The sequence below is a fragment of the Pogoniulus pusillus genome, chromosome 16 (assembly GCF_015220805.1).
Source record: "Pogoniulus pusillus isolate bPogPus1 chromosome 16, bPogPus1.pri, whole genome shotgun sequence".
Taxonomy (NCBI): Eukaryota; Metazoa; Chordata; class Aves; order Piciformes; family Lybiidae; genus Pogoniulus; species Pogoniulus pusillus.
The window spans coordinates 14,793,767-14,820,275 of record NC_087279.1 but is presented as its reverse complement, the minus strand read 5'-3'; the positions used below and the strand labels follow the sequence as shown (position 1 = coordinate 14,820,275).

Here is a 26,509-nt window from a genome sequence, read left to right as displayed (position 1 = left end):
ATTGTTTAAAGGGGGAAATCCCACAATTTATGGGGGGGAAAGGGCATTACACTCTCAAATTGCATAAATTCCATAGGTTTTGTATGAACTAAACCTCAATTCCATTACAAGGAACTTAGTTGACCTCAAGTATGCACCTGGGAGTTAGGAAGGCAGAAAAGTTACAGTCCTAGCCAAAAAAAAGGCATTCCTCCACCTAAAGAGCAAGTATTGCCTCTTTTTTTTTATAACACAGGGGAAACTTGGAACATTTTCCAAAGCATGTGGGTGTCTAAAGTCTCCTGGAAACAAGAGGAACATTTGTAGCTTTTATAGCTAAAAATACCAGCTTCAATCGCCCTGGCTGACTGATGAAGAAAGATTATTCTAACTATTGGAGAGGTAGTCAATGTCAAAGATCCCAAACCATACACGGACTAATATAACCTTAGATAGCAATAAACCTGATTTATCAAGTCCTGCTTCAGTCTAATAAAGACATTCCAGTGACAGCTTTCTCCACCAAAGCTCCATTTGCAAATGCTAGTTCTCCCCCAAAGCAGTAACACCCAGATTATCGTCATTGTTAATATGTTCAATTTAGTTGTAATTTAGATGAAGAATTACACTACCTCCAAACAAGATTCTTAGACTCGTTCAGATCATGTTTGGAAAGTCCACAGATACAGAGTGCTGAAGCAACACCAGACACATGAGCAACTGAGAATGCATCATCTCAGTTCCCTACCTGTTCTCTAACCACAAGAAAGTCAATATATACACAGCACACATAAGAATACACTATTACAATTATAATAATCTTCCTATAGTGATATATGAACAGAGACAATTTTACTGCCCACCTTAGAAATATATCTGTCATAACTAAATATTTAGGTCCAAACACATTTCTAATGTAGCTTTTATCCCTCATTTGCCCATACTACTTTCTTCATGGACATCTGCAGTGGCTAGTATCAGATGGCCTACCAAAGGAAAAATATCTTCCTAGTGATAATTGGTGGTTGTAGCCAACTATGGACTGCCGGATCAGGACTTACACAAGTCACAATTAAGTACCTGTGAGTAATAATGCAATAGCAGCAGGGAAAAAAAATGAGACAAAGCTGTTTTAAATGTTACAAGCCTGTTCTACAATGTCAGGTCCTTGCTCAACTAAACAGAATACAGATTTGGTAGATAGATATAAGTAGGTAAAAAAAACACCAACAAAACAAAACAGCTGCGTCTAACATAATAGCATTAATATTTGAGCAGCGTTACATTTTTAGTTCACATTATTTTTAGGGTAGAGTTTAGGATTATATCCAGAACATGCTAGACATTCTAAAGGGATGGAAACAATAAATGTCACAAAGTAAAGCAAAAAAAAAAATCAATTTTAGTGCTCCTTTTTGTGCATAAGAAGACATACCATGAAGAATGACTATTGCATGACAGTATAGAATATGCTCAATTAATGCTCTAGTGCACACTGGAAGGGTTATCATTTCAGAAAGAAATGTGTTTCACTTGTTTATAATGTGCTAAGAGACTTTTCAAAGTATCAAACAAAATGGAGCAAGGGAAGGAATGATCACAGGAAACATGCAATTACTTTTGCACTATGCAAAGGTGAAAAATACCTTTACTGTTTTCTTTCAGAAGGTACCAGATTTAAAGCTGGAATAGTTCAAGCTTTTAATTTAAAATCAATTTAAAAGTAAAATGCTCCATTTGGCTTCTCTTTTGCCATTCACGTCAAGATTTTTATCTCTGCTCCAGTCACTGTTCCAAGACACCCAAGGCTCTTTTCAATAGCTGTTTTTCAGTACCAAATCTAGTTATAAAGAATATAATTCACTGAGGTGTGGATATTCCTATTTGAAACCCCAAGACATAAAAGAAATTAAACTTCAGACTATTCTGCAATATTTAGGGCATCATCCCAGCACTTCTCAGGCAAAAGTTAATGAGAATGATGATGGCTTGAGTGTTTATACATTCGTCTTCCAATAATTTTCCATTAAGACAATGCAAAATAATGTTTTGAATGATCTTCAAATCCATCATGATTCCTGTTCTCTCTGTTGTGACACTGAGTTCACCATTTTAATCCTCCAATTACTGTAATCCACTTCAGAAGTCAAATTCCTTATTCCTTCATTACTCAAACACCAGAGCTTGCAAAGCTGGTGTAACTGCACAGTTTTTCGAGGTCTGCTGTGAGCACTGTGCATTGTACTTTTATGGAAATGTAGTGTAAAATCTAAGACTAAAGACTGTTGGCTCTTGGCCATACTGATAGCAGCTGGAAATGCTAAGACATCTTTGCCACCGAGAATCTTTTGTTCTTGGGATAAAAATATCGTATGGAAGACAAACTCTTCCATAGCAAAAGAGCCCTTTAAGATTACATTTACATCTCTGGTGTGAGACATTTACATCTCCTATGAAAAACTACTTAGGTCCTCTTTGAACTAACTTTTAATTCATTTTACATTACTTAACATTTTAAGATGGTTTAAAAAACCAAAACAACCACAACAAAATAATTAAACACATAAAAATCCCCAAACCAAACCACCAACCAACCAAACCCCAAGTAATTTTATATAAATGTGCTGTATGAAAATATTAAATGAAAAAAATCAACTTACCTGTGTATAGTCTTCAGACACTAAAATAAATCCATTGTTATCTATTAGGTAACAGTTGATTGCCTGAAAAACAATCAAATGCAGGTTAAATATTTATTTTAGCATACAGCACTAAATTAACTAATTCTGAGTGACTTCTAAATGGGTAAAACCTTCAGGTTGTTATAGCGGCTAAAGTAACTTCTAACTGAACAGAGTCTTAACTTTTGGGATGTCACCAGATTTAATGTTCATGCATTTGTTTCAGGCAAAATAAAGCAAAGATGTGCACAAAAGGGGAGGGTATAGAAGAATTACAAACAAACATATAAAGAGCAAGGTCTGTGTTTTTATAACCCAATCTGAAATGTTTTCTGTATAACTTCTTTTGCATTGGCCCCTGACGGAGCAACTTTGTTGCTCCTGGTGGCTTCTCTTGTGTTTGGAGAAAAACATGAGCACAGTGTCATTACCCTAATGATGCATTAATGAAAACACAGTGTCAGCCTGGAGAACCACCAGGGAACCAGGTCATATTTTTTAATTTGTTCATTGGGGGATGGGACCAGAAACTTCTGTAAAAGAGGCCCCACAGGTCCCCTAAAGCTTTTCAAATTGTATTTTTAATTGGGAACTGGATTTAGAGGTAGGACTGCCAGCTTTTCATAGGTCAGTTGTATGAAATGTGTAAAGACAGCTAAGCCCAAATCAGTGCTTCCCTCCGCACATGCGTGCGCTATTTTAACTTCGAGTGAGTTGCCAGCTACAGGCAAAGTTTTAATTGCTGCTCTTCAGAGTTTAAACATAAGGCTCTCTCCAGTATTGAAAGTACCTACCTCAGCATTAAATCTGTTTTTTCCTTCCCCTAAATCAGCAAATATTGTATCAGTTTTGTGGATTTTCTGTAACAGTCATGTAAAAGAATAAAGCAAAACACTTTCCAATATAGGAATCATCACAGGTTTGCTTTTACTTCAGAATCTTTCCTGCTGCAAATATGCTGCACAGAGACATGATAAAATATGCTTTCTGCTGTGCTCACTACTTCCAGCAAAATGTCTCTGCTGTTTCAAAGGAAAACAGTTCCATGGAGCAGCAACTGTACAAGACATTGTGAAAATGAAGTCTGATTTTTCATAGATGCTTAAATGTTTCTGATTCTCATTCTGGCCGCATATTAGTACAGTTAGAGGAGAGTTTTGCAGAAATACTGGCTTGAAGTTTATTTAAAGCAAATAAACCCAAACACATACAAAAATACTAATCAAACAAGCAAAAAACCCCAAAGCGGCCCAAATCAGGCGAAAGTTTGGAATGAAGGTCATTTCCTAACACAAATGCAGGATATTAATTCTAATAGGGAAACCTAAGCTAGAGACACCCCACAGTGAGAGAAGACTTGTCAAACAGGAAGCTGAAACAACTCATTTCCAACCTTTGATCTGCAAGAAAGCCAAAAATTGGCAAATGCAACGTGCAAAGTTGATGATGCTGGCAAAGACTCGAGTAGAGCTAATGCATTCAGAAGAGGCAGCTACTTAACCTCAATGGTGTGTGAAGGGTGGAATTTCAGAAGTAGACTGTAACACCAGAACACAGCTCTCCCCAAAGTCAATCATAAACCTCCCACTAACTTTATTAGGAGAGGAGCTAAGTCAACAAAGAGCTCTTTTGAGGATACAGATTTGCAGTCCTTATGCATGAAAGATTATTCTAAAGATAGTGCTTTAGAAACAATATTTCTCCACAGTAAAGAAAATAAATAAAAGTAGTTGTGCTGGACTTAATTTCATAGTTTATGGGTTACATACAGTTGGGAAAAACACTGCCTCAATTCAAGAATTAGCAGCCATGTCTCGAATCTCTAATCATAGTTGTTCACTAGCATATCTTAAAATATACTAGTCTTATAGCTTTATTACTGGAAGCAGGCATAATGCAATAATGCAATCTGTATCTTTTTTGAGGAATCTGAAGATAAAGAAGGCTTCTATTTCAATCCATTTTAGAAGCATTAACAAGGGGAAAATATTCATTCAGGTCCATTCATTCACCTGCTTGCCAGCAAGATAAGTAGCTCTCAATACTCAGCACTATGTAAAAAAAAAGAATTCAAATTCTTAGCTTGTAACTTAAATTTAGCACTACCAAAGGACAGTGGTGTGCATTTACTTGTTCAAAAAAATTAGTGAATCTCGGACAAAGTATTTTGGATACAAGATTGCTGCATGGGATAACGGAATTTCCATAAGTTGTATGTAAGGTTTAATGCACAATGTTTCACAGGTACTAGAAGTGAACTATGCACAGATTTGCCCAAAAGTTCAAGTTCAGTGAACTTCATATTTCAAGGGGAATGTTCCATAGGTGGAGAGTCCCTAAGCTTGTAAAACAGAGCAGGCATGAAGTCCAGAATAAATACAGCAGGAATGTTGACTGAGATCTGAGAACACATTTGAATTACAGTGACTTTGATCAAGTTTAAGTTCTCTATGTAATTTTTCACAGTTTCAATATACAGTAACAGTAAGGAATGCTATACAGATTAAGAAACAAACAAACAAAAAAAACAACAACAAAAAAAAAACAACCCAGAAAGAAAACAGAAGTTTGAAATAAAATGGGAGACATCAGGAAAACAAGAAAAAACCAAGTAAATTCAAAGCTCTCAACACCCAGAAAAAAATAGATGTGTGTATTTTGGAATCAAAAGTATCACACACAAACTCTTCTATTAATTCTCTGTATGACTATTGTGCCACTCTTTTTAAATTAGTGTCTTATGGTACAAATTAAAGCATTTAAAATTCTTAACTGTTCAGCAGATATTTTCTTGCCATTGAGAAAAAAAACAGGTGTGAGGGATAACAGACTCAGCACAGAAGCTCTAATATTTGAGTCCTATCAACAGTCTATTTTGTCATTAAAAAAAAAAGGGGGGGGGGGGGGGAAGAAAGACATTTGGAATCCCTAAATCATCAAGGCTCACACTACTACTACATGTCCTTACGTGCTGCTGTCAAGTGAAAGTAGCTAAAAGTCTGAGTGATTTGCCATTGGAATGGGCTGCCCAGGGAGGTGGTGGAGTCACCATCCCTGGAGATGTTCAAGAAAAGACTGGATGAGGCATTTGGTGCCGTGGTCTAGATGACTGGCTAGGGCTGGGTGCTAGGTTGGACTGGATGATCTTGGAGGTCTCTTCCAACCTGGTTGATTCTATGATTTTCCTTGAGTGTGGATGCAATAGCAAAAGATGCCCTGTGTGATTCAGCAGAGTACAATACAACTGTTCCTATTACATTCCAGTGCTATAAAAAAGTCTATGATGCCTTAAACTATTGTCACTGTGTACTTGCTTTGTAGCAAGGACAGACCAAAACCATTTTTGCAGTAACTATAATATGCTTGTTTTGATGAAGTAGTAGGACATTTTGCAGCATGTTTTACATAAGAAATTTTGTAATGATATTATTCTACCACAAATGAAGAAAGTAATCTCTGTTCAGCTTATAAGCCCCCAAACATCTTGGTTCAAGCTAAACAAAGGAACTGTGATACAGCTCTTCTAACCTTAGACAGGCTACTTGATGTAACAGTTCTCAAGCTGGTTGGCTATGACTGGAAACCCACTGAAAGATACTGAAAACAATACAAGGTAAATTTTGCACATTAAATCCATAGTAAGCTACACTATAGCAAGGTTGCAAAACTTAGGTAATTAACAATTCTACAGTCCTCAACTTTTTCAATAGATATCTGATCTCTCTTACCAGTGTGGGGTCGTTAGCATTATGAGCAGACTTTAACATTGGTTAATAAGCAACTGACAGCCTGGAATCTGGGTTAAGTAAGAACTTTTATGTACACCTTGGTGGAAATCCTTTCTGGCTTATTACTTCATGTTTGGAAAACTTCACTTAATGATTAAAATTATACAAGATTTAAATGGAGAAGTCTGTAAGTTGTTATAGCTATATATATAGCTATAAATGCAAGAGGTTGTTATAGCTATATATATAGTTATAAATGCAAGAGATAGTTGAGATATGACTCACTGCATTGCAAAAGGTGGCATGATCATTGGGCCTAACTGCAAATTTTATCTTCTATTATTTATTGCTTTACCTGTCCTCCAACTGCTAGATCACAGGGTCCTAATGGATGAATTACTGTTTAAAAAGTTCCACTTTTATAACTAGTCATGTTTTAAGGTCTTCCTTTCTCCCTGAAATGCTTTTTTCATGATCTCAATCTCATCTATTTAAAAAAAAACGATCACTGCACCTGTGTCCTGAACTCATATTTCAACAAAACACATTTCAGTCTCATACTCTGCATTTAGGAGTAATTCTAGTGTGAACATTAGAGATCAGCTCTGAACATGAGCAGTAAAGCAGAAACAAAATGCCTCAGAAGAGCTTAAAAATATTTCCAAAATTGGATTCACAAAGCATAAGTTTTTACAATGCATACTATTGATCTTGTAATCAGTAATAGAAAATTCAGACTGTGATTCCAAACTACACCAAGAGAGTAATGAGACAATGTATGAGACAGACAACTAATAACTGTATGCTCTGCTGCAGTAGAGGTATACATGGAAATAATATCTGTTAAATACTTACCTCATCATCACAACTTATTGCACATCTGCCATCAAGAGATGCACACTAGAGAAGATATAAAAAAAAATAAAATGGTTTCATGTCTCATTTGATTATTACACAATATGAGATTTTAACAATCTGTGATCATCTCAATTTTATTTCTATTTGACAGCAATTGTTTTAAAAATTACTAGGAAATTCTGTAATCTGTTCATCCAACCAGTTCTGTTCCTGTCTGCAGAGAATGGGAGCATTCATGCCAGAACAATTGCAGCTGTTTTACACACCATCACAGTATCACCAAGGTTGGAAGAGACCTCACAGATCATCAAGTCCAACCCTTTACCACAGTGCCCAAGGCTAGACCATGGCACCAAGTGCCACATCCAACCTTGCCTTGAACTGCCCCAGGGATGACGACTCCACCACCTCCCCAGGCAGCCCATTCCAGTGCCCAATGACTCTCTCAGTGAAGAACTTTCTCCTCACCTCGATGTTCTCTTCTATGTGCTAGATGCTTGGAAACCATTTGTACACCCAATTAAAGGATTCTGCAGTAAGGGTAGGGCCTGCACTTTGGGGTTTATTTTCTGAAACAGTACAGTTCAATCTATTCTCAAAACAGAGATGGCATCTCTGAATCTTTAGGAAACACATGACTTCAATGAGTGCAAGTTTCAAATACTGAACACTTTGTGTATTGTTTATTAGAGATTATGAATGCCAACCATGATTCAGTAATGTAGCTTAGTTAATTTACATATGGGAAACTTTAATTACTAAATACTAGAAGATAGGTTCTAATTTTAGCCAGGAGAAGAGGAGGTTCAGGGCTGACCTCATTGCTGTCTACGACTACCTAAATGGAGGTTGCAGCCAGGTAGGGGTTGGTCTCTTCTGCCAGACAACCAGCAACAGAACACAGGGACACAGCCTCAAGTTGTGCCAGGGGAAGTATAGGCTGGATGTTAGGAGGAAGTTCTTCACAGAGTGATTGGCATTGGAATGGGCTGCCCAGGGAGGTGGTGGAGTCACCATCCCTGGAGATGTTCAAGAAAAGACTGGATAAGGCACTTAGTGCCATGGTCTAGTTGATTGGCTAGGGCTGGGTGCTAGGTTGGACTGGCTGATCTTGGAGGTCTCTTCCAACCTGGTTGATTCTATGATTCTAAGTGAGTGGGGAGGTGTAGTTATGGTATCTCTAAAAATGAGTAAGTGTCAGTGTTTGTTTCACTGTTTCCACTTTTTCTGAGGAAGAAAATTGACATGTCAGGCCAAAAAGGTAACTCCTTGTGTACATGGGCCTAAAATCAATAAACACTCTAGTTTTCATAAATGGAATTAAGGATTAATTTCCATAATGGAATTAAGCAACTAGTTTTGACCTTGACATTTTCTTTTTTATTGTAATGATGAACTAGAAAGTAAACCAGACTCATTGGCCATTACACTGCAGTGTGCACACAGCCCAGACAGCCAAACATGTCTGTGAGCAGTTCAGGAGCCCCCAACACAAGAAGGACATGGAACTGTTGAAGCCAATCCAGAGGAGGGCCATGAAGATGATCAGAGGGCTGGAGCATCTCTCCTCTGAGGACAGGCTATGAGAGTTGGGTCTCTTTAGACTGGAGAAGAGAAGACTTCAAGGGGACCTTATAGTAGCCTTCCGGTATCTGAAGGGGGCCTACAGGAGGGCTGAGGACTATTTACAAGGTCTTGTAATGACAGGACGAGGAGCAATGGGTTTAAACTCAAAGAGTGGAGATTCGAACTAGATGTTAGGAAGAAGTTCTTTACAGTGAGAGTGGTGAGACACTGGCAGAGGTTGCCCAGGGAGGTTGTGGCTGCTCCCTCCTTGGAAGTGTTCAAGGCCAGGTTGGATGAGGCCTTGAGCAACCTGTTCTAGTGGGAAGTGTCCCTGCCTATGGCAGGGGGTTGGAATGGGATCAGGTCCCTTCCAACCTAAACCATTCTATGATTCTATACATTTCAAACACATTGTTTCTTTACAATAGCTTTTGACACCAGAAATGTTGCAGGTCTTCACCTAGACGATTAGAAAGCTGTTGTTGATTCAATGACAAAGAAAATTTTGATCCAAGAACATACCTGCCTGCTTGCAGTCCAAAACTTCCGCTGGAAGAATTCAAGTTTCATCTGGATGCCTACAGCTGTGAAAGACATAAATTAAAAACAAGGCAACATATCAAATCAGTGTGTTTGCTTCTTTTGAAATGATTATTTGAAAATTAATCAAACTAAAAGCCACTCCTATCATAAAGAGGAAAAGTAAGCCCTAGAATAAAACCAACACACCAAATTAAATTGAAGAGACCACACAGTCTTATTTTAAACCATTTACAGTTCGGGTAAAGAGGAAGATATTGCTAATGTGGGTATGAATAATACACAGGCAAACATCATTCAAGTTACATACATCTCCATTGTATAGGACTAACACTCCAGGGGGAGTAACTTTGAACCTGACCCTAGGTGGTCTTGACCCCTCCCCAGGGGTGGGTCTGAACACTACCAGGTGATGGTTAGCCCACTCCCCCTTCCTATCTAAAGATCCATAAAAGCAGGAGGACTTCCTGTTTCTCTCTCTCTGCGCTCCCTGCCTCTGTGATTACCACCATCACCATCATATTCCTGGTTTCTCTTTGTTTCACCACGTGGCCATCACCCACGAGGCAGACAAAGCCATCACCATCAAAATCAGGTTGTATTTGTTTTCCCTTCCCTATACCTTTTGTAACTTCCCTACCTCAGATACCTTTTTAAGTTATTGTTAAGCTTTTTAACTTCCAAATCGAGTGAGATTCATTTATTTGGGTGTGTTTACCTTTCCTCTCGCTCTCCATCTAATCCCTTTCTTCTGGGAAAGAAGGGGGAAGAGGGAAGGGCACTGTAAAAATTGCTATTGGTTCTATCAAATTTATTTGAGTCTCTGGAGATTTAAATTAGAACAAAGACACCATAGTTTACATAAAAGGACTACGAGCTGAAGATGCTAATGTCCACATCCACCTCAAATTTATGCCTTGCTGATCCCAATAAAACAGCCATAGGAACACATGCTGTGCCTTTTGTGCAAAAACACACGAAGAGGTACTGAAACACCATGAATATACTGGTTAACATTTCTAGTGATCATCTGGGTTTGGGTTGTTTAGTCCATGAATTAGCACAAGAAGCCTATTTCAAACAATAAAAAACTGATTTTAAGAAAATACTTAAGAGCATAACGTGCAAGTCTCTCAGACAGAAGTATCTGAAGTGAGTGGGTTTTGAATTTATTGATTAAAAAAATACTGATGATAATAGCTTGTAGTTTTCCTAATGATGACTTGAGATACTATCGGTTTAAATCATGTATTTCTCATACCCTCAAGTGGGATTATGATTTTCCTGACATCAGCAAATGTTTCTTCCAGCCTAAGCTGGTGTTCCTATGAGACCTAGCACTCCATTGTTTCTGCTGAACAACAACTTAGTGTGTCATATCTTGCATAAGCTCCAAAGGCAGTTGATTCTTCTGTTTTCACCTGCCTAAGATAAGAGATGGATAACATATCCATCTATCACTGCAGAAAACTTCTGAATTAGCTTCCTTTTCTGCAAAGCATTTCAGTGCTGGCCCTGTACCAGGTGGGCACAGCTCTTTCATGTCAGGTTAGGGAATATATAATTGCTGGAGTAAAAAGAATTAACTGGGCCCTGATGACTAATCTATAAGCTTAGTACACTATTTTCTTCACAAAAGCTACAGTTTTTAAAGCATTTAAAGTGTGAAGACCTAACTTCTAGCAAACTCATTGCTACAATATTTTGTTTAAAAACAAACAGAACTTCAAAACAATGTAGTTGCTGTGGAAAATTGAAGAAAATTTCATTTATCCATTCCTCTTCCAGGGTGCACAGCAGGGATCATTTAAAAACATATTTACATTTAGATTATTGGCACTTGCTTTTGCAAATTCACACATGCTGATGTCATGCGTAATTTTAGCAGGTAGGAAAAAAAGTACATGAAATGAAGTATGTAATGGACTGGGTCAATGAGATGTGAAATTACATAAAGAATTTTTGTATTCTAGCAGGTTATAAATAATTTTCTGCTCTCTGTAACTCATGGACATTCTTGCTTATGAGTAAGTAAGGAAATCCCTTTCTCCTTTTGAATAAAATCCAGCAGAGATTCTCTCCAGCTACATTTTATTATCTAGTTATTTATTTCACAGTGGATGAGAAGATGCTATCTGACAGCCATGCAGCACATGTTTTCTTCATTTATTGTGGTCCTATAGGTTCATTTCTAGCATGCAAATGATCTGCACATTCTGCTTTTTCTGAAACAGAGGTAAACCCCCTATGTTTTCAGCAACTCCCCACAAGGAAATCATATTGCTTTTGGATAGTACATCAGTATCTGAAATGTCAGTGTCATGCAACACTTCTATTAATCTATTCAATCATGTAAGAATTTTAATGTAGAACCGCTTCTATCAGTAAAAGTCATCGTGATTTCAGCAAGCAAAGTTTATGCCTTGTTTTCTGTTCATGAACATTCCTGTTGAACTCCCTGAATGAAGCCACACAATCAATATTTGATACATAAGTAAGTGCCTCTATCACTAACCTCTGACATAAAATACCACTGAAAGAGGTAGACCAGAAATGTACCATAAACTTAGTCTACTGTGGTCAAGGTAAAACACTGTCATAATGATAACATCTGAAGTATAACACAAACATACAATGGATTAGATCTTTCCCTTGTGAAGTACTTCCTTAATTAGAGTTTTGTTATTTAGTTATTAAATAATCATACAATCACTTGGGCTGGAAGGACCACCAAAGGTCATCTAGTCCAACACTTATGCAGTGAGCAGGGACATCCTGCACTATCAGATTGCCCAGAGGCCTGTCAAGCCTCACCTTGAGTATCTGCAAGAGTGGGGCCTCAACTACCTTCCCGGGTAACCTCTTCCAGCGTTCCACTATCCACATGGTAAAGAACTAGTTCCTAACGTTCAATCTAAATCTGCTCATCTCTAAATTGAAACCATTGCCCCTCACCCTATCACTACAAACCTTTGTAAGCAGCCACTCTACAGAGAAGGTACTAGAAGGTATCCAGAAAACACAAATATTACATTAAAAAAGCTCTAAACTAAGGAAACTTAGCACTGATCTTACATATCATATACACTTCAAAGTATATTATAAACTCTTTTTCAACATTTTCAGGCTTGGTTTAATCAAAATGCCCAAGGGGTACAAATAATTTTGCATGATTTCCACCAAGGGTGGGATGGAGCTAGAGGCGTATAGGACATGAACTAGTAGAAGCCAATGGAGGGATATTAAAGCTCCTTTCCATGTAACACAAAATGTGTCATTTTGAGTGGATATTGCACTTCCAATTTTTGTTTCAATCATATTAGCAAATTGTCTTAGGTAAGCAAACTAAGTAAAATAAATTCTTTTAATACTGCCTATGGAAAGCAGTTGTTAACTCCTTAGGATTTCTTTTCTTTAATAAAGTGTTTGCTACTCTGTGGTGCATACTCTATGAACCAACAGATGGTTGAGGGTTACAAAATTAAACCCTTGGCTCAGTAATAATTATTGTTAAATAAGTAATTTCCTTATGCATTGATTCCACGGCTGAGGGTGATTTTTCACACTTGCTGGAATGCTTTGAGGACAGAACTCTGTATTGGGAAGTGCTCAACTGCTACAGAGCTCGCGGCTGCTTCGTATCAAGGCAAATATGAAGCATAACATGGAACTGCTCAGAACAGATCAGGATTGTTTATGTTTATTTTAAGATCTCCACAGTTAAGCAAATGGACTAAAAGATTCCTCAACAAATTACTTCAGTGCACAGAATGATAGGAGCTCATAGGATTTATATTAAAAGAGCAACCTCCTACTTAAGACAAAACAATAGATCAGACTGTTTCAGGCAAAAGAGGAGTAGATTCTCCTTGCAAATGGGGCAAAGGAATTCCAAACACATAGCTAAGGAAATAGTGGAAGCTAAAAGGATTTCCATTCTGTGAAATACCTCTAGAAAGCTGCACTAAATAAAACCACTATATCGGCAAGGTTAGAAAAGTATCTTAAAATCTCCCTTCCCTTTTCCCCACAGAATACAGTATAGACTAAGAATTGCCATACGTAAGAGATACCCAACATTTTGAGGCTATTTGGGGTCTCTTATTTCTGATGGAATTATCTTAAATGAGGTTTAGTTTGGCTTGGAAATAAGCAATCCTGGAGGCAGATTTGTACCAGGATTTTTTTTTTTTATCTCTATCACCTACGTGTATTAAGCTTAGACTCCTTAAGATTCTCTTCATCCTGCCTCCTCATATTACCTCTCATTACTATCTTTTGCAGTGTCTGATGACTAAATGTGAAGGATTCCAGAAGACCTTTAACTACTTACAAAAAGTTGATTGCACTTCTTTTGTTTATACTTTAAATCCATTCAGTTCAAAATCTCTGGCTTCATCTTTTAGCTCAGCCAAAGAACGAGACACTGAATATTACACATAATACTGAGAAATAAACACCACAACTGCCAAAAGGTACCTCTAGTACAGATTAATGGAAGACTCCCACCACTAAAGATGACAACCCTGAAAATATGTATAAGACATGTGTATCATGTTGTATTTAAAAAGAAAGTGAACACAGTCATTTTTTTACCTTCATTCCAATAACTCTTAAATAATAAATTGGAGGTATTATAGTTATTCCCCAGTATCATCCAACATAGCTGTATTCCCAGTGATACTCATTCTTTCATCACAAGCAGAATATGCAAAAAATATGACCAGAGCATTTGTGAAATGTGCACTTCCCAGACCACTTCTAATCCCAGCTTCAGTTAACCTGCACAGTAAAATGCAGTTTCACCCTTCCAAATTTCACACTTCATTCAGTTTCCTTCTTGCTCTCAGTGATCTTTTCCGTTCTAGCCATACCTTCATCTTCTCACTCCAGCCAATTTACTTCAGTTCCTCTCTCCAAACAGAAAATCCCCAGAATTTTCTTTCAACATGAAAAAAATTAGGTTTATTATCCAGGCTTGAACCTGAATCAGGCACCCAACACACATACACACACAAAAGCATCCTAGCAGTTTAAGTCTGAGAATTTTGTAATACACTGAAAGCACAAGTTTATAATTAGAAGTGTTGGGCAACCTCAGTAAAGACTGTGCTAGCAGCCATCTTCAAAATCCACCATTATAAACAGTCTGTCAGAAAAGAGTGAAATTGACAAAAAGCTGTGTCAAACAATTGAGTAGTTGTGCACTTTTCTGGTTTTCTCACATTATCATCCCTCTCCCAGCAAAATATCAGTTATGCATTTGGCTAAGATACCATTGGTATTCACAAACTGTCCCCTACAATGAGATGTTTTGGGATTGATTTTAATAGTTAATTATTTAAGTGAAGATTCGGGCAAAAATCCTGTCTTTATTCCTAGCATCTTGGCTTTTTTCTCTCATCATTAAACAAGTGAGGTGACTGCACATGCACAGATATTTTTAAGTCCTATATAATTATCAATTTGTTCTGGAAGTCAGTTTCCATGTTTTATAATATGTCAGAAGATTTTAGGAACACACCAGAGTTATTGCAACGTAGCATGTAAATGAATGCATTCTTCTTAGACAATGGGGAGTTCAAGCTCTGCCTTCTTTATTATGGACCTCAAACCTGCTATTTAATTTGTGAAGATTTTTAGAATTCGTAGCGGAAGAAGTTGCCTGGATGGAAACTCCCAAGATATAGGGAAGGCAGTGGCAACTGGTATTTCCTGGAGGCCAAGCTCAAGCAGAAAGGGAAGAGACACTGGGAACTTGATGTGAGGCCAGGCTGTAAGGGGAGCAGGATGATGATTGCTGGGAGGCCGAAGTTCATCCAAACTCAAACCACCAGAGACAGCTGAAGGGCTTGGTTTGCAGCCAGCCCCTGACAAACTGAACTGTGGAGGGCAGTCTGTGAACATCATCATAAACCAGACTCCCTTTGACTCCCTGACACATATCTTCCTTCTAGAGGACTAATGAAGTAGCAGCAGGATCAGGAGGAAGCACAAAAAGGATATAAATTGAGTGAAAAAAAATATATATAGATGCTGTTGACTGAAAGTCCATTACCTTTTCAGGAGGCTTCACTGAGGAGCTTGGAGGAAAGCAGGTTATCTGTAAATTATCATTCAGACAGTTATGCTGCATTTCAAACTTTACAAGATAGTAGCTGGTGTGCTGCCAATTCTAACAAAGGGCTCCCACAGAAATCTACTCATTTACTCTGTGATAAACCTTGTGTACTAGGAGCACAGCTCAAGGGAGCTACTTGGGAATCCATTTGTACTTCAGAAAAATAACAAAAAACTCAAGCCAAAAAAAAAAAGGGAAAAGCCCCTCCCTTAGGCCTGGAGGGAGTTAACTACTTGGCATGCAAAACCACAGTAAGTGCACTTTGCTGGAAAGATATATACCTTGCTCCTGAGAAATACAAGGAGTATATTGATAGTATAAACTAGAGGTTTAGATTGCACAGTTTGAGGAGGGTGAGGCGGGGCAAGGTTAAGCCCTGTCTGGTGTCTGAAGCATCCTCCCAGTGACTTTTAGAAAATACGTAACACCTACTCTCACCTGATCCCTCCCATTGCCAAAAAAAACCTAATTCAGAAAGAAAGAAAAAACAAAAGTGGGTTGGGTAGTGTTTTTAAACAGCCTCAGGAATGCTTCAGTAGCATGCAGGGAGAAGGCAAGTGCCATCATAAAGAAAATAGGTGGCAAAATTTTTGTCAAGAGTTCCTATGAACTTTCCAGTTTCTTCCATCATTCCCCCACATGGCCACTACTCTGGCAAATATTTCTGAAGTCTGATGGTACAGGAAGCATGTGAAGACTGAAATCTGACCACAGTAACACTGAAATAATGAAGCAGTGATGGTATTTTAATAACTCCCCAACCATTTTTTACTTTCACAGGGTTTTCTTACTCATTTTTTGGCAATATTAAAGTACATCCCATGACCAAAAGAAAAATAAGAACAGTATATGTTTGTAAGCACATTTATAAATCTTATGGGAAGATCCATGACTTTTTCAAGTTCTCAGAAAAAGCTTTACTTCTTACAGCTGAGATCTTAGTTTCAAGTAGCTTAGCCAGTATACCTTTCACATCTCAACCAGAAGGTTTCAAGTAGTTTAAGTTTGCAATTAATGAACCCTAAGAGGCTTGAACTTCAGATAAACATCCAGAAATTAGGATATGTATCTGAACTTTTGGAGACTGTGACCAGATTCTCTTAGGAGCCATCAGGCTTTCTGCTTTCACTTGTAACTAAAATACAACACATTCAGACCTTGATATTATTTTCTTCTTTTCAAACTGGATCTTGGCTGCTACCTAATTGTGCTGATCAAAAAAGTCTGCATCCACATCTCAGCACTGTGAGAAGGGCTCATTTCAGACATGGGCAAAGTTTCTATTGCTCTGATTTCCAAAGAGGCTCATCCCATCTAAACTGAAAACCTGTTCTAGGGAAATGGCTACACAGAATGCTTTGGATGAGACGTTAAAGATAAATGTTACATCATCCATGAACACATGAGATCTCTGATCAGTTTCTCCCCATGTCAATTCAATCCTTTCTATCCTACCACTGACCTATAAGCCAATATATGAAGATTTTAACACTACCGATCTTAGCACAGAGGAGAGGGACTTACAGAATGCAACTTCTCTCACCTGCAGAACACACTGACTACCAAGTGTCTGCTCTGTCCCATTATCATCATGGGTACTTGCATGCCTACAAGGTCTGTGAACATATGAAATCTCATTAGTCAAGTCAGACTTAGGACATGGAGTGAGAAAACACCAACATTTTATCAAATATCATTTGGAAAGAAGTCTTGGATCTCTTATTGACTGAGTTATAATAATAGTTACATTCTCTACAAGCTTTGTGTGCTATACTGTGATTAACAAATTACTTTGAATTACTAGAAATATCAGTAATGTTATTTGAAGTCAAATAATACATTGGGAATACCTCATCATGAAGACAACTCTCCATTCTTTCAACACCATACCTATTGGATGTTTTATCAGTCAAATATTTACTGTAATGTTCCAGTACAGTTTTCAAGGTTTTATTTTTCTAAGTTCACTACTTTATTTAATCATCTTTTAAGCACATGGTGCTAATCTATAGTTTTAGAAAGCTACAAAAAAACCTCTATATGCCCAAAAGAGTGCACACATTTCCATGTGTTTGAAATAGACTTCAGAACTCCATAAGAGTCTGTGGTTGCAAATACGAAGGAAATAGCGCTGGTGGGTTTGCAACTCTCCTGATTTATGTTGGTGTCCTTTACTGAAAAATTTTAGAAGGTAGCAATAGCAAAATATACACAGACATTATACTTTTCCATTAACAGTATTAGTTGCAAAAGCAGCTCTGTTGCCTGTTTTTTGCATTTTTGGATCAAAAATGCATTTTTGTTGAATCTCTGTGTAGAAAAGAACACAGCTGCCTCTTTGATCAACAAAAAATAGGAGCTAGCATTTGAGCTATAAACCAGTGTTCTTGGAATATCCTGAGCTAGAGATTTAAAGCATGTCAGGAATGGAAAGTAATCTTAGATTAATAACACTGAGAGATTTTCCAGTGTACTGAAATATAAGTTTTCTTCTTTTTCACATTTTCCTAAAATTGTATGTGTAAAAGAAAAGAAATGACATCTTTCAGGATGCACTCAGCTTATTACATATAAACATAGCACTTGAAAATTTATTCGCTTTCTGAGGCTGAGGGAGCTGGGGTTTAGCCTGGAGAGGAGGAGGCTCAAGGGTGACCTTGTTGCTGTCCACAACTGCGTGAAGGGAGGCTGTAGCCAGGTGGGGTTGGTTTCTTCTGCCAGGCAACCACCAACAGAACAAGGGGACACAGTCTTGAGTTGTGCCAGGGGAAATATAGGCTGGATGTTAGGAGGAAGTTCTTCACAGAGAGAGTGATTGGCATTGGAATAGGCTGCCCAGGGAGGTGGAGTCACCATCCCTGGAGGTGTTCAGGAAAAGACTGGATAAGGCACTTAGTGCCATGGTCTAGTTGACTGGCTAGGGCTGGGTGCTAGGTTGGACTGGATGGTCTTGGAGGTCTCTTCCAACCTGGCTGATTCTATGATTCTATATTGACTTTATTTCATGAGAGCATTTTATTGCCACCATTCGGAAACCTTTCCAAGGTTAAGCTGAGGGAGAGTAAGTTCAGATTGGATATTAGGAAGAAGCTATTTGGTATGAAGGTGATAGGACCCTGGAATAGGCTGCCCAGGGAGGTTGCCTCCTCCCTGGGGGTATTTAAGGCCAGGCTGAATAAGGTCTTGAGCAGCCAAGTCTAGGTTAGAGTTGTCCCTGCCCATGGCGGGGAGGTTGAAGTAGATGATCTCTAAGGTCCTGTCTAACCTAAGCCACTCTATAAAATGTTGTTTATATTTCTTAGAAATAAACTGTATTGGTGAAAACAGTTTATCTTTTGCTTTGTCTAACCTGAAGAAGTTCAACTGTGAAAGCTGGAAAATAGTTTATTGCATTCAATTGCATTAGCATTGAGGGAATAAAATGACAGGCATTTTACTTCTCTGTTTGCCACATCAGGAAAAAAATAACAAATTAACATCTTCAGAATTGCTACATTAGCCTACATACTCTTCAGCAGAAATATTGGCTTAGGTCTGACCTTGCAAACAATCATGAATTCAGAGAGGTCTTCCAGTTGCCAAATATTAGCCAAGAGCCTATTTGCTTCATCAGACAAAGTTGAAATTACCTCCTCAATGACACAAAACACAAATAACAAGCTATTGACTAATTTATGCCCAAATACATAATTAATAACTATCTTGAGTGCATATTCCAAGAAAGCAACAAAGAAGGAAGTTTGGGTTGTTTGTTTTTTTTCCAAAAAACCTTGAGACTGATAAAATTAAAAGGCACTGACAGATTTTTAAAGTTTCTTAATAAAATGTCATCATTGCCTGAGATCTGTGCCAAGTTGCAATCATAAGTGAACTTCTTTGGGAGAGTTATTACCTTCTGGAACCAGTGTAAGTGCTGACATGACTTCCACAATAGAAGTATAAACGTGCTATACTTGCATCACATAAACCATTATCCAGATGCTTCAACAAGTAGCATATTGCAATTTATATCCTAATGATTAGTAGGATTTAGCTGTTAATACAGCAGTAAAACATATTTTAGAAGTATTAATTGATTTTTTTTTTTGAGGGAAATCAATATCATGCATACCAGCTGTAATCCTGTTTAATGGAATAGCTTTGAAACAAATCAGGAAGGTTTGCTGAAAGGTAACCATCTTTGCTATTGCATTAAACTAAGGATTTGCCATACTAAATAGCTTCCATTTCTACTAAGTTGCAAGATGGTGGAAATTCAGCTGGGGCTTCTGTCTGGAAGGTGTTGAGCACTGTTAGTGCTCACTGAAATCTGTGAGAGTTAAGGCATGTCCAGCATATGATAAGAATACTTAGCACCTTCCAGAATGGAGCTCTGGAGAATGCAAAAAGTCCTCAAATCTCTGCTCAATAAAGCACATTTGGCAAGAAGTTTCAGAAATTATGCTGTCATATATAGACAAACCTATCACTGACTTACAAAGAAAGCCTTCCAAAAGCCAGATTTTTATAGCTGTTAAGGCATATACCAAAGGTAAGACTGATACTGATGGGATTTCCAGAAAAAACTTAATTCACACAGCAATCAGTGAATATTAGGTCATTATTCTGAGGTCTCTAATTTATTTCTAGGTAGAAGAATAACTTTGAAATATCACTTTCCAAAATATAGGCACTCTCAAATAACTAAGGTTCTCTTGGAAATGTTGCTCTAACACTTTTTTGGGAAGCAACTTAATTTTCTAATGAGATCAGTTGAATCAACCCTGCATTTGACTGCTGTGTTACAAAAAAAGGATGCTTGATTCTTTTTCAGAATTAATAAATCTCATCATGTCTAACAGAGATGATAAGATTATAAGGCACAGAGAGGATATGTCCCACTCTAAGCAGAAGCCTTTCTCCCTTTCACTAAAAAAAAGGCAACAAAACACACTCATTACAGGTGCAGTGAACTATAACTAAGTTCAATAAAGTGCATTTAAATGGATTTATTTAAAATTATGGTCTTGATTTTTGTATTATGGTACAAAAGATCATAGAAAAAAAAAGATAAGGGTTCCAGATAAAATTCTCTTCTCTGCTCTCTGCTTTTACATAAAGTTAGAACACACCTATAAGGATAGAAGACTGCGACTTCTGCATGGGTAGAGATATTTTATACTGTGCTGACTTCAAAACTAAGGCTCTTTTGCATTTAATTCAATCAGATTAGATTGTGGTACTGATTATGATCACATCCACAAACCAGCATTTTAACTGAGTTTCCATGGAAACATTATATGCCCCTGTTTTCTTTTTAGACAAGGCTATGCCTGTTTAACAAGTTTGTGGAGGACAACATGTTTTGTTTAAGTTACATTAGCTGGAGCCAATGCTTCCTAATTACATTACCAGAAGAAACATTTACAGCAGTACTTTTACCATGGGAAACCCTCCACTGTTCAGCCCATCCTAACCTCTGAAAAACAGGAAACATCAGCATTGCCATTGCTTTAAAAGTGTTAACTGGTCTTACAGATATAAAATAATCTCTTTTATTAAATGGCAATATAAGACATATTTTCAAGTCCTCTTGCATAAGGACATTATCCCATGGCACCTGGATTTCTATGAAACCTCCATTAGAAAACATTTCCTTATGAAGATGGGGTGATCCAGTGGCCAAAGCACTGATCTGGACTTACAAGGCTTAGGATCTGCTCCTTGCTCTGCTGTTTATCTGTTGAGCAACCTTGTTCTCCATTTCTCTATTTGTTACATGGGAGGAAGGGTACTTCACATTCTACATTAACAGAAGGGGCTCAGCTAGTTTGGAAACTTTTGAGATCATAGCCTTTTTAAAATGTATTAAAATAGAAGTGCCTTTAGACAGAAAGGGGCTGTGGTATATGATAATAGATACTACTTGCACACTTCAGCATCATTCACAGTATCACAGTATCATCAGGGTTGGAAGAGACCTCACAGATCATCAAGTCCAACCCTTTACCACAGAGCTCAAGGCTAGACCATGGCACCAAGTGCCACGTCCAACCTTGCCTTGAACAGATGAAGTAGTAACCAGCTATGAACATTGGAGACAACATTTAAATATTGATCTCATCTTTTTGTCTGAACTTTAGGGTTAATATTGTACTTTTATACAGTATTTTTTCCTCTTTGTGCTTGTTCATGGGCATTCCAGCTGTTGTGACCAATTTGTTATCCTCCCAACTGATGCATGTGTTGTACCCAAAAAATTGATCCTTCAGCATCTTCAGGACAGTAAAATATATAACAAAGCTAAAAGCTTGCAAATCACTTTGGTTAGTACAAACAGAAACTAGGCATAGCTCACTATTATGACTGTCTTCACCATTTATGCCAATATTACTAAAACATTTTTTCTCTCCCTTAGCAGACAGCATTTGGTATGGTCCTCCTAACAGTCTTATTAAATATCAGTAAATGCTTTCCTTTTTACCAAGTGAAAGAAAAAAGGCAAACATTATACACTGCAGATGCCTTATTAATTTTAATTAATATTGAAAAAAGCATATTCTAATTAACCAGAAAAGAAGCCAGAGAACAAGGACCTTCTGTGACTGTCAACATGAAGGTAGGAAACCAAACCAGACATAGAGAATACACAGACTAAACAGATAAGATAATGATCAACAGGCATAAAAGTGTGTAAAAATCCTGAAAATACGATATTCCTTAAAGATTTTAACCTTTACTGTCCTTGATATTAGGTTACCCTGTTTGAGCTGCTTCATTACTGCTGGTATAAAAATTGCACACCTATATAAAGTAGGTTTTATTAAAGCTTCTTTTTCTCTTTCATAGGTGCAGTTGATTTGTTTTTTTTTTTGTTGTTGTTGTTCATTTGGGGAGTTATTTATTATTTAAAGGAACATTGTTTTACTCCTGCATTAATTTTCTCCCAGCGTATCTGAAATCCTTAATCATCATCCCAAAATTTCTCCCCCACATTACACTTTCAGAATCAAGTTCCATGACTTTTAAGAGTTATGCTTACGTCAGAGGGATCAAGAGGTTTAAATTGCAGTACCTATTAAAGGAATTTAATTATCCAACCAGTTCCATTTGGATACATTGTTACTGTTCTTTGCTAATATATACCAGATTTTCCAGTATTGCTATTCTCATTAATAAAATGCCCTCTGAAAGGGTTTTTCTTTTTTTTAAAGAAAAAAACAAAAACCAACAAACCAAACCAACCAAGCACTCAGCAGCCTATCTTACAAATTCTGAACAAAAAAACACTATAATCCTTTATACCAGCTACATTTCCCAACGATTTATCATGCCTGAAAACAGACAGCTGCTGTCTACGACTACCTGAAGGGAGGTTGTAGCCAGCTGGGGGTTGGTCTCTTCTCCCAGGCAACCAGCAACAGAACAAGGGGACACAGTCTCAAGTTGTGCCAGGGGAAGTACAGGCTGGATATTAGGAGGAAGTTCTTGACAGAGAGAGTGATTTGCCATTGGAATGGGCTGCCCAGGGAGGTGGTGGAGTCACTGTCCCTGGAGATGTTCAAGAGGGGACTGGATGAGGCACTTAGTGCCATGGTCTAGTTGACTGGCTAGGGCTGGGTGCTAGGTTGGACTGGATGATCTTGGAGGTCTCTTCCAACCTGGTTGATTCTATGATTCTGAGTTAGTACAGCTAGCTAAGGTTGAGAGATGAGAAGTCTGTCTAAATACCTGACTTCCTCTGTCATATTTGGTGTTTAAAATCTGCTGACAGCTAAAAAATAGGAGGGGGGGAAATATGGAAAACAGTATGCCATGTGATCTCTAAAATGCTGTCATAGACAGAGACTCTGATGCCTGCTGCTGTAGCAGTTGAAGCAGTAGAAACAACACAGAAATCCTGAGAGAATGAAGAAACAATCTATGTACTGCTGTGTAAAATGAGTTTGCTATTGAAATGAAGAATATCAGCAGCAACTAAGTTATCTGTCTCATTTCCATTCATTGGACTCACTGGAAGTTTTTCAATATTCTTCTGCCACCTGTGAAAGGATCTCTTAAGCAACAATTAGTGGCATTCCAGGTCTTACTCATCTATCAATTTAGAGAGCTACTAGTTACAGCTGCCACATACCAGAATTGAAGAGGGTTATAGTCTGACATCAAGCTTGTTATGATGTAGTTGGCAGATGGTAAATCATACTTCACGAGCTGCAAGACAAGATTCTTTCACAACTTACAGACTTCAATCTTTCCTCTTGTAGAGAAACTCCATCAAAGGGAAATACAACATTAAAGCCTGAATCCAAAACTACTCAACACACCCACCCTGATCCAATAGAATACTTGTGCTGACATTTAAACCCACAAAGAACTCTCTTTTTCATGGCTGCATAATTTCAATGCCAGACTACTTAGTATCTTGTTTCAATTAGTAAAGAAAAAAAAAATCCCATGCCTATTTCAAAAGTGTTTCAAGAATTGTAGATGTTTAATTATCTGACTTTTTACTGCAGCAAGTGTCATCCCTGCTTCTGTAAATTCTTGTGTTCAAGTGACTACTAGGGCAAAGAGGAAAAGAATCCTTAAAGAAGAGGAGAACTCTTAAATTAAGGAATCTCTAATATTTAACAATGAGCTTTATTTTACTACAACTTAAAAGCACAAATGGAGTTAACGAAACCTGAGCTCTATTTTGTTTCACAATTGATGAGTAGCAGTTCAAGAAACATTTACTGCACTTCAGATTTGTTTTTTTTCATACACTGAGAACATTTCAAAACCCATTTACAGGAAGGTGTTCAAGAAAATTCCTTCTTCCAGTTCTTAAGAGAGCTAGTCCAATAAGTCAACCATGCAGAATGCACATGAAATTTATATTAAGTTTGAGCCCAGAGTGAGCTATGACAATGAACAGGAATATTGACTAAATAAAACAATAAGAAAGCAAAAGTACTAGGAGAAAATACAGAGAAGAACTTTGTCTTTGGAACAGAACAAATAAGCTACCAGGAATGATAGTGAGTGACCTCAACTTTGACATGTTTAAGAGCAGACAAAAAGCATCTGAAATGTAAAAATGTAAGAAAATGTCCCTCTACACATATTTTTCTGGCTCCTGTTTTTATTCCTTCTATTTCTATTAGCTTTGCATCAAGCAATATATATTTTTCTATTTCAAATAACACCAAAAAGGAATTCATTAATAAACTCCATTTAATATTACTATTCCAACAAGACACATTTTATCTGTGGATGCTCAGCATGGATGACAGGTGGTTGTCATTAGACAGGAAACAATTGAAAATTGAATCTGTGCCCCCCCATGGCTATTTCTGATGACACAAATACTCTTCTGACACATAATCTGCCCCTTACTGCAACTTCATCTAACTTGCAATTAAGGTACAGAAGCCCAGCATCTCTATTCTCTGCACCTCTCTTTATTCTACAGCCTTGCATCCCTTCTAATAAATTTTCTACCTACTGAAGCATACTCTAGTGCTGCGCTTGAGCATTTTTCAAGTAACCTTTCCTCATCTTCATATGTTTCTGCTCATTTCTTTATGGGGAAAGGAGTACAAGCCAAATCAACTGCTACCTAAGTTACGTTAGAGCTACAATATCACAACAAACTGCTGACTCTTCTATCTCATGCACTGAAAGTCTTGCATTACTTCAGTGGGTAAAAGAAAACAACTGAGTAAAAACCCTGTAGATTAAGACACTACCCTAAAAGTTGTCTGTAGTTTACCACCAAAGATCTGGATATGAATGTGCAGAGAATTTTCCAGTCCAAACCAGAAGAGTGGTGTGGGAATGAACAGAGTTCTGATCTAAAATCAGACGGTGGTCAGAGAGGCAGCCCTAATGATATTACCTGGCCACAGCACACACCTCACCAGTTTGCACCTTACTCCAACTAGCAGACAGTAAGTCTGCCCAGCTATCCCTTCCCCACAGTAAATTTCCACCTGGAATGAAGTATGTTCCAGTTCATCTAGTCCACTATTACATCTCATACACTGGCCTCTTCTAGAGGTGTCAGAGGAAGGTGTAAAAATTCCCATAAATAATAATTATGGAAAAAAATCTTGCCCACAGGGCAAAGTTTTTCTCCATAACTTGTGTCATTAGTGCCTGATTAAAGCCCTTAAGAGTGAAAGTTTATATCGCTTTTAAATTATTTTTGGCCCCATGAGGTAAGTATGTCTCCAGATTATATATGAATCCTACTAATCTTTTGGCCCAAGGATAACTTCCAACAATGCATTTCATAGATTAATTATGCAGTGTATAAACAAGCAACAGATGTATCTAAGTAAGGCAAAACAAGCCATTGAAAAGAGAACTGGGCTCTTCCCCACAAAGCGAGTGATTCAAAATCACAACTGCCTGCCTCTTTCCTTATTTCTGGAGTTACAAATTGTTGTTCTCACCTTGAAGAGATACCACCAAGCAATACCTAACTGCCCAGGACAGATAGCTTTTTAAACCTCATGGTGTCTCCTTATGCTATGGGATAGGCAAGGGTTAGTTTTATTAGACTCTAACTGGTATTACTCTTTCCTTATTCTACCTAAGCAATAAGATGTCTTAAGTAACTCAAACACCAACCTCTTCAGGAAAATATGGCCAGCTTTTTATTGTGTAAATCTTCCCCAAGATTGATTTGGCTGATCCACTGGGTTATACTTCTCTTTTGAAATGTAGGTAGAGGGAGGGTTCAGGGCCATCCTCTTTGCCGACAGAGCCAAAGTTGAGAGGGTACTGAGCTGCCAGTATACAAGGAAGGCCTTTGTAGAATAAAAAGCATGAGGTGTTCAAGGATTTATTCTTGTCCTGCCATCTTTGTTTTCACATCATTCTGACACATAACCTACATAGCTAGGAAGGGCTAAGATCTTTCTCCGTGATGCAGTACTGGGGTTTCTTTAGGTGCCAATTAACAGGGAAGACCTTTAACAACACCTGAACCAAAATAAAGAGGAGTCTGCAATGCCCAGATTTGCAAGAGCTTAGCTGTTTTGCCAATCTGGAGACTCACATTAGTATGG

At 37.8% G+C, this 26,509-nt stretch overlaps 1 protein-coding gene across 5 annotated transcripts in view; it reads right to left on the bottom strand.

The window, feature by feature from the left end:
* CACNA2D3 (calcium voltage-gated channel auxiliary subunit alpha2delta 3) overlaps positions 1-26,509 on the bottom strand; it is a 415,635-nt gene that overhangs the window by 34,719 nt on the left and 354,407 nt on the right. For all 5 annotated transcript variants that reach the window (XR_010305229.1, XM_064156686.1, XM_064156685.1 and 2 more), the window contains 3 exons: positions 9,335-9,396; positions 7,244-7,288; positions 2,640-2,702 (listed from right to left, as the gene is read on the bottom strand). Coding sequence is in view for 4 of the 5 variants with exons in the window: in XM_064156686.1 (XP_064012756.1) it covers positions 2,640-2,702; positions 7,244-7,288; positions 9,335-9,396 (170 nt within the window). In the remaining variant the exon portion in view is untranslated. The remainder of the gene's footprint in view (positions 1-2,639; positions 2,703-7,243; positions 7,289-9,334; positions 9,397-26,509) is intronic.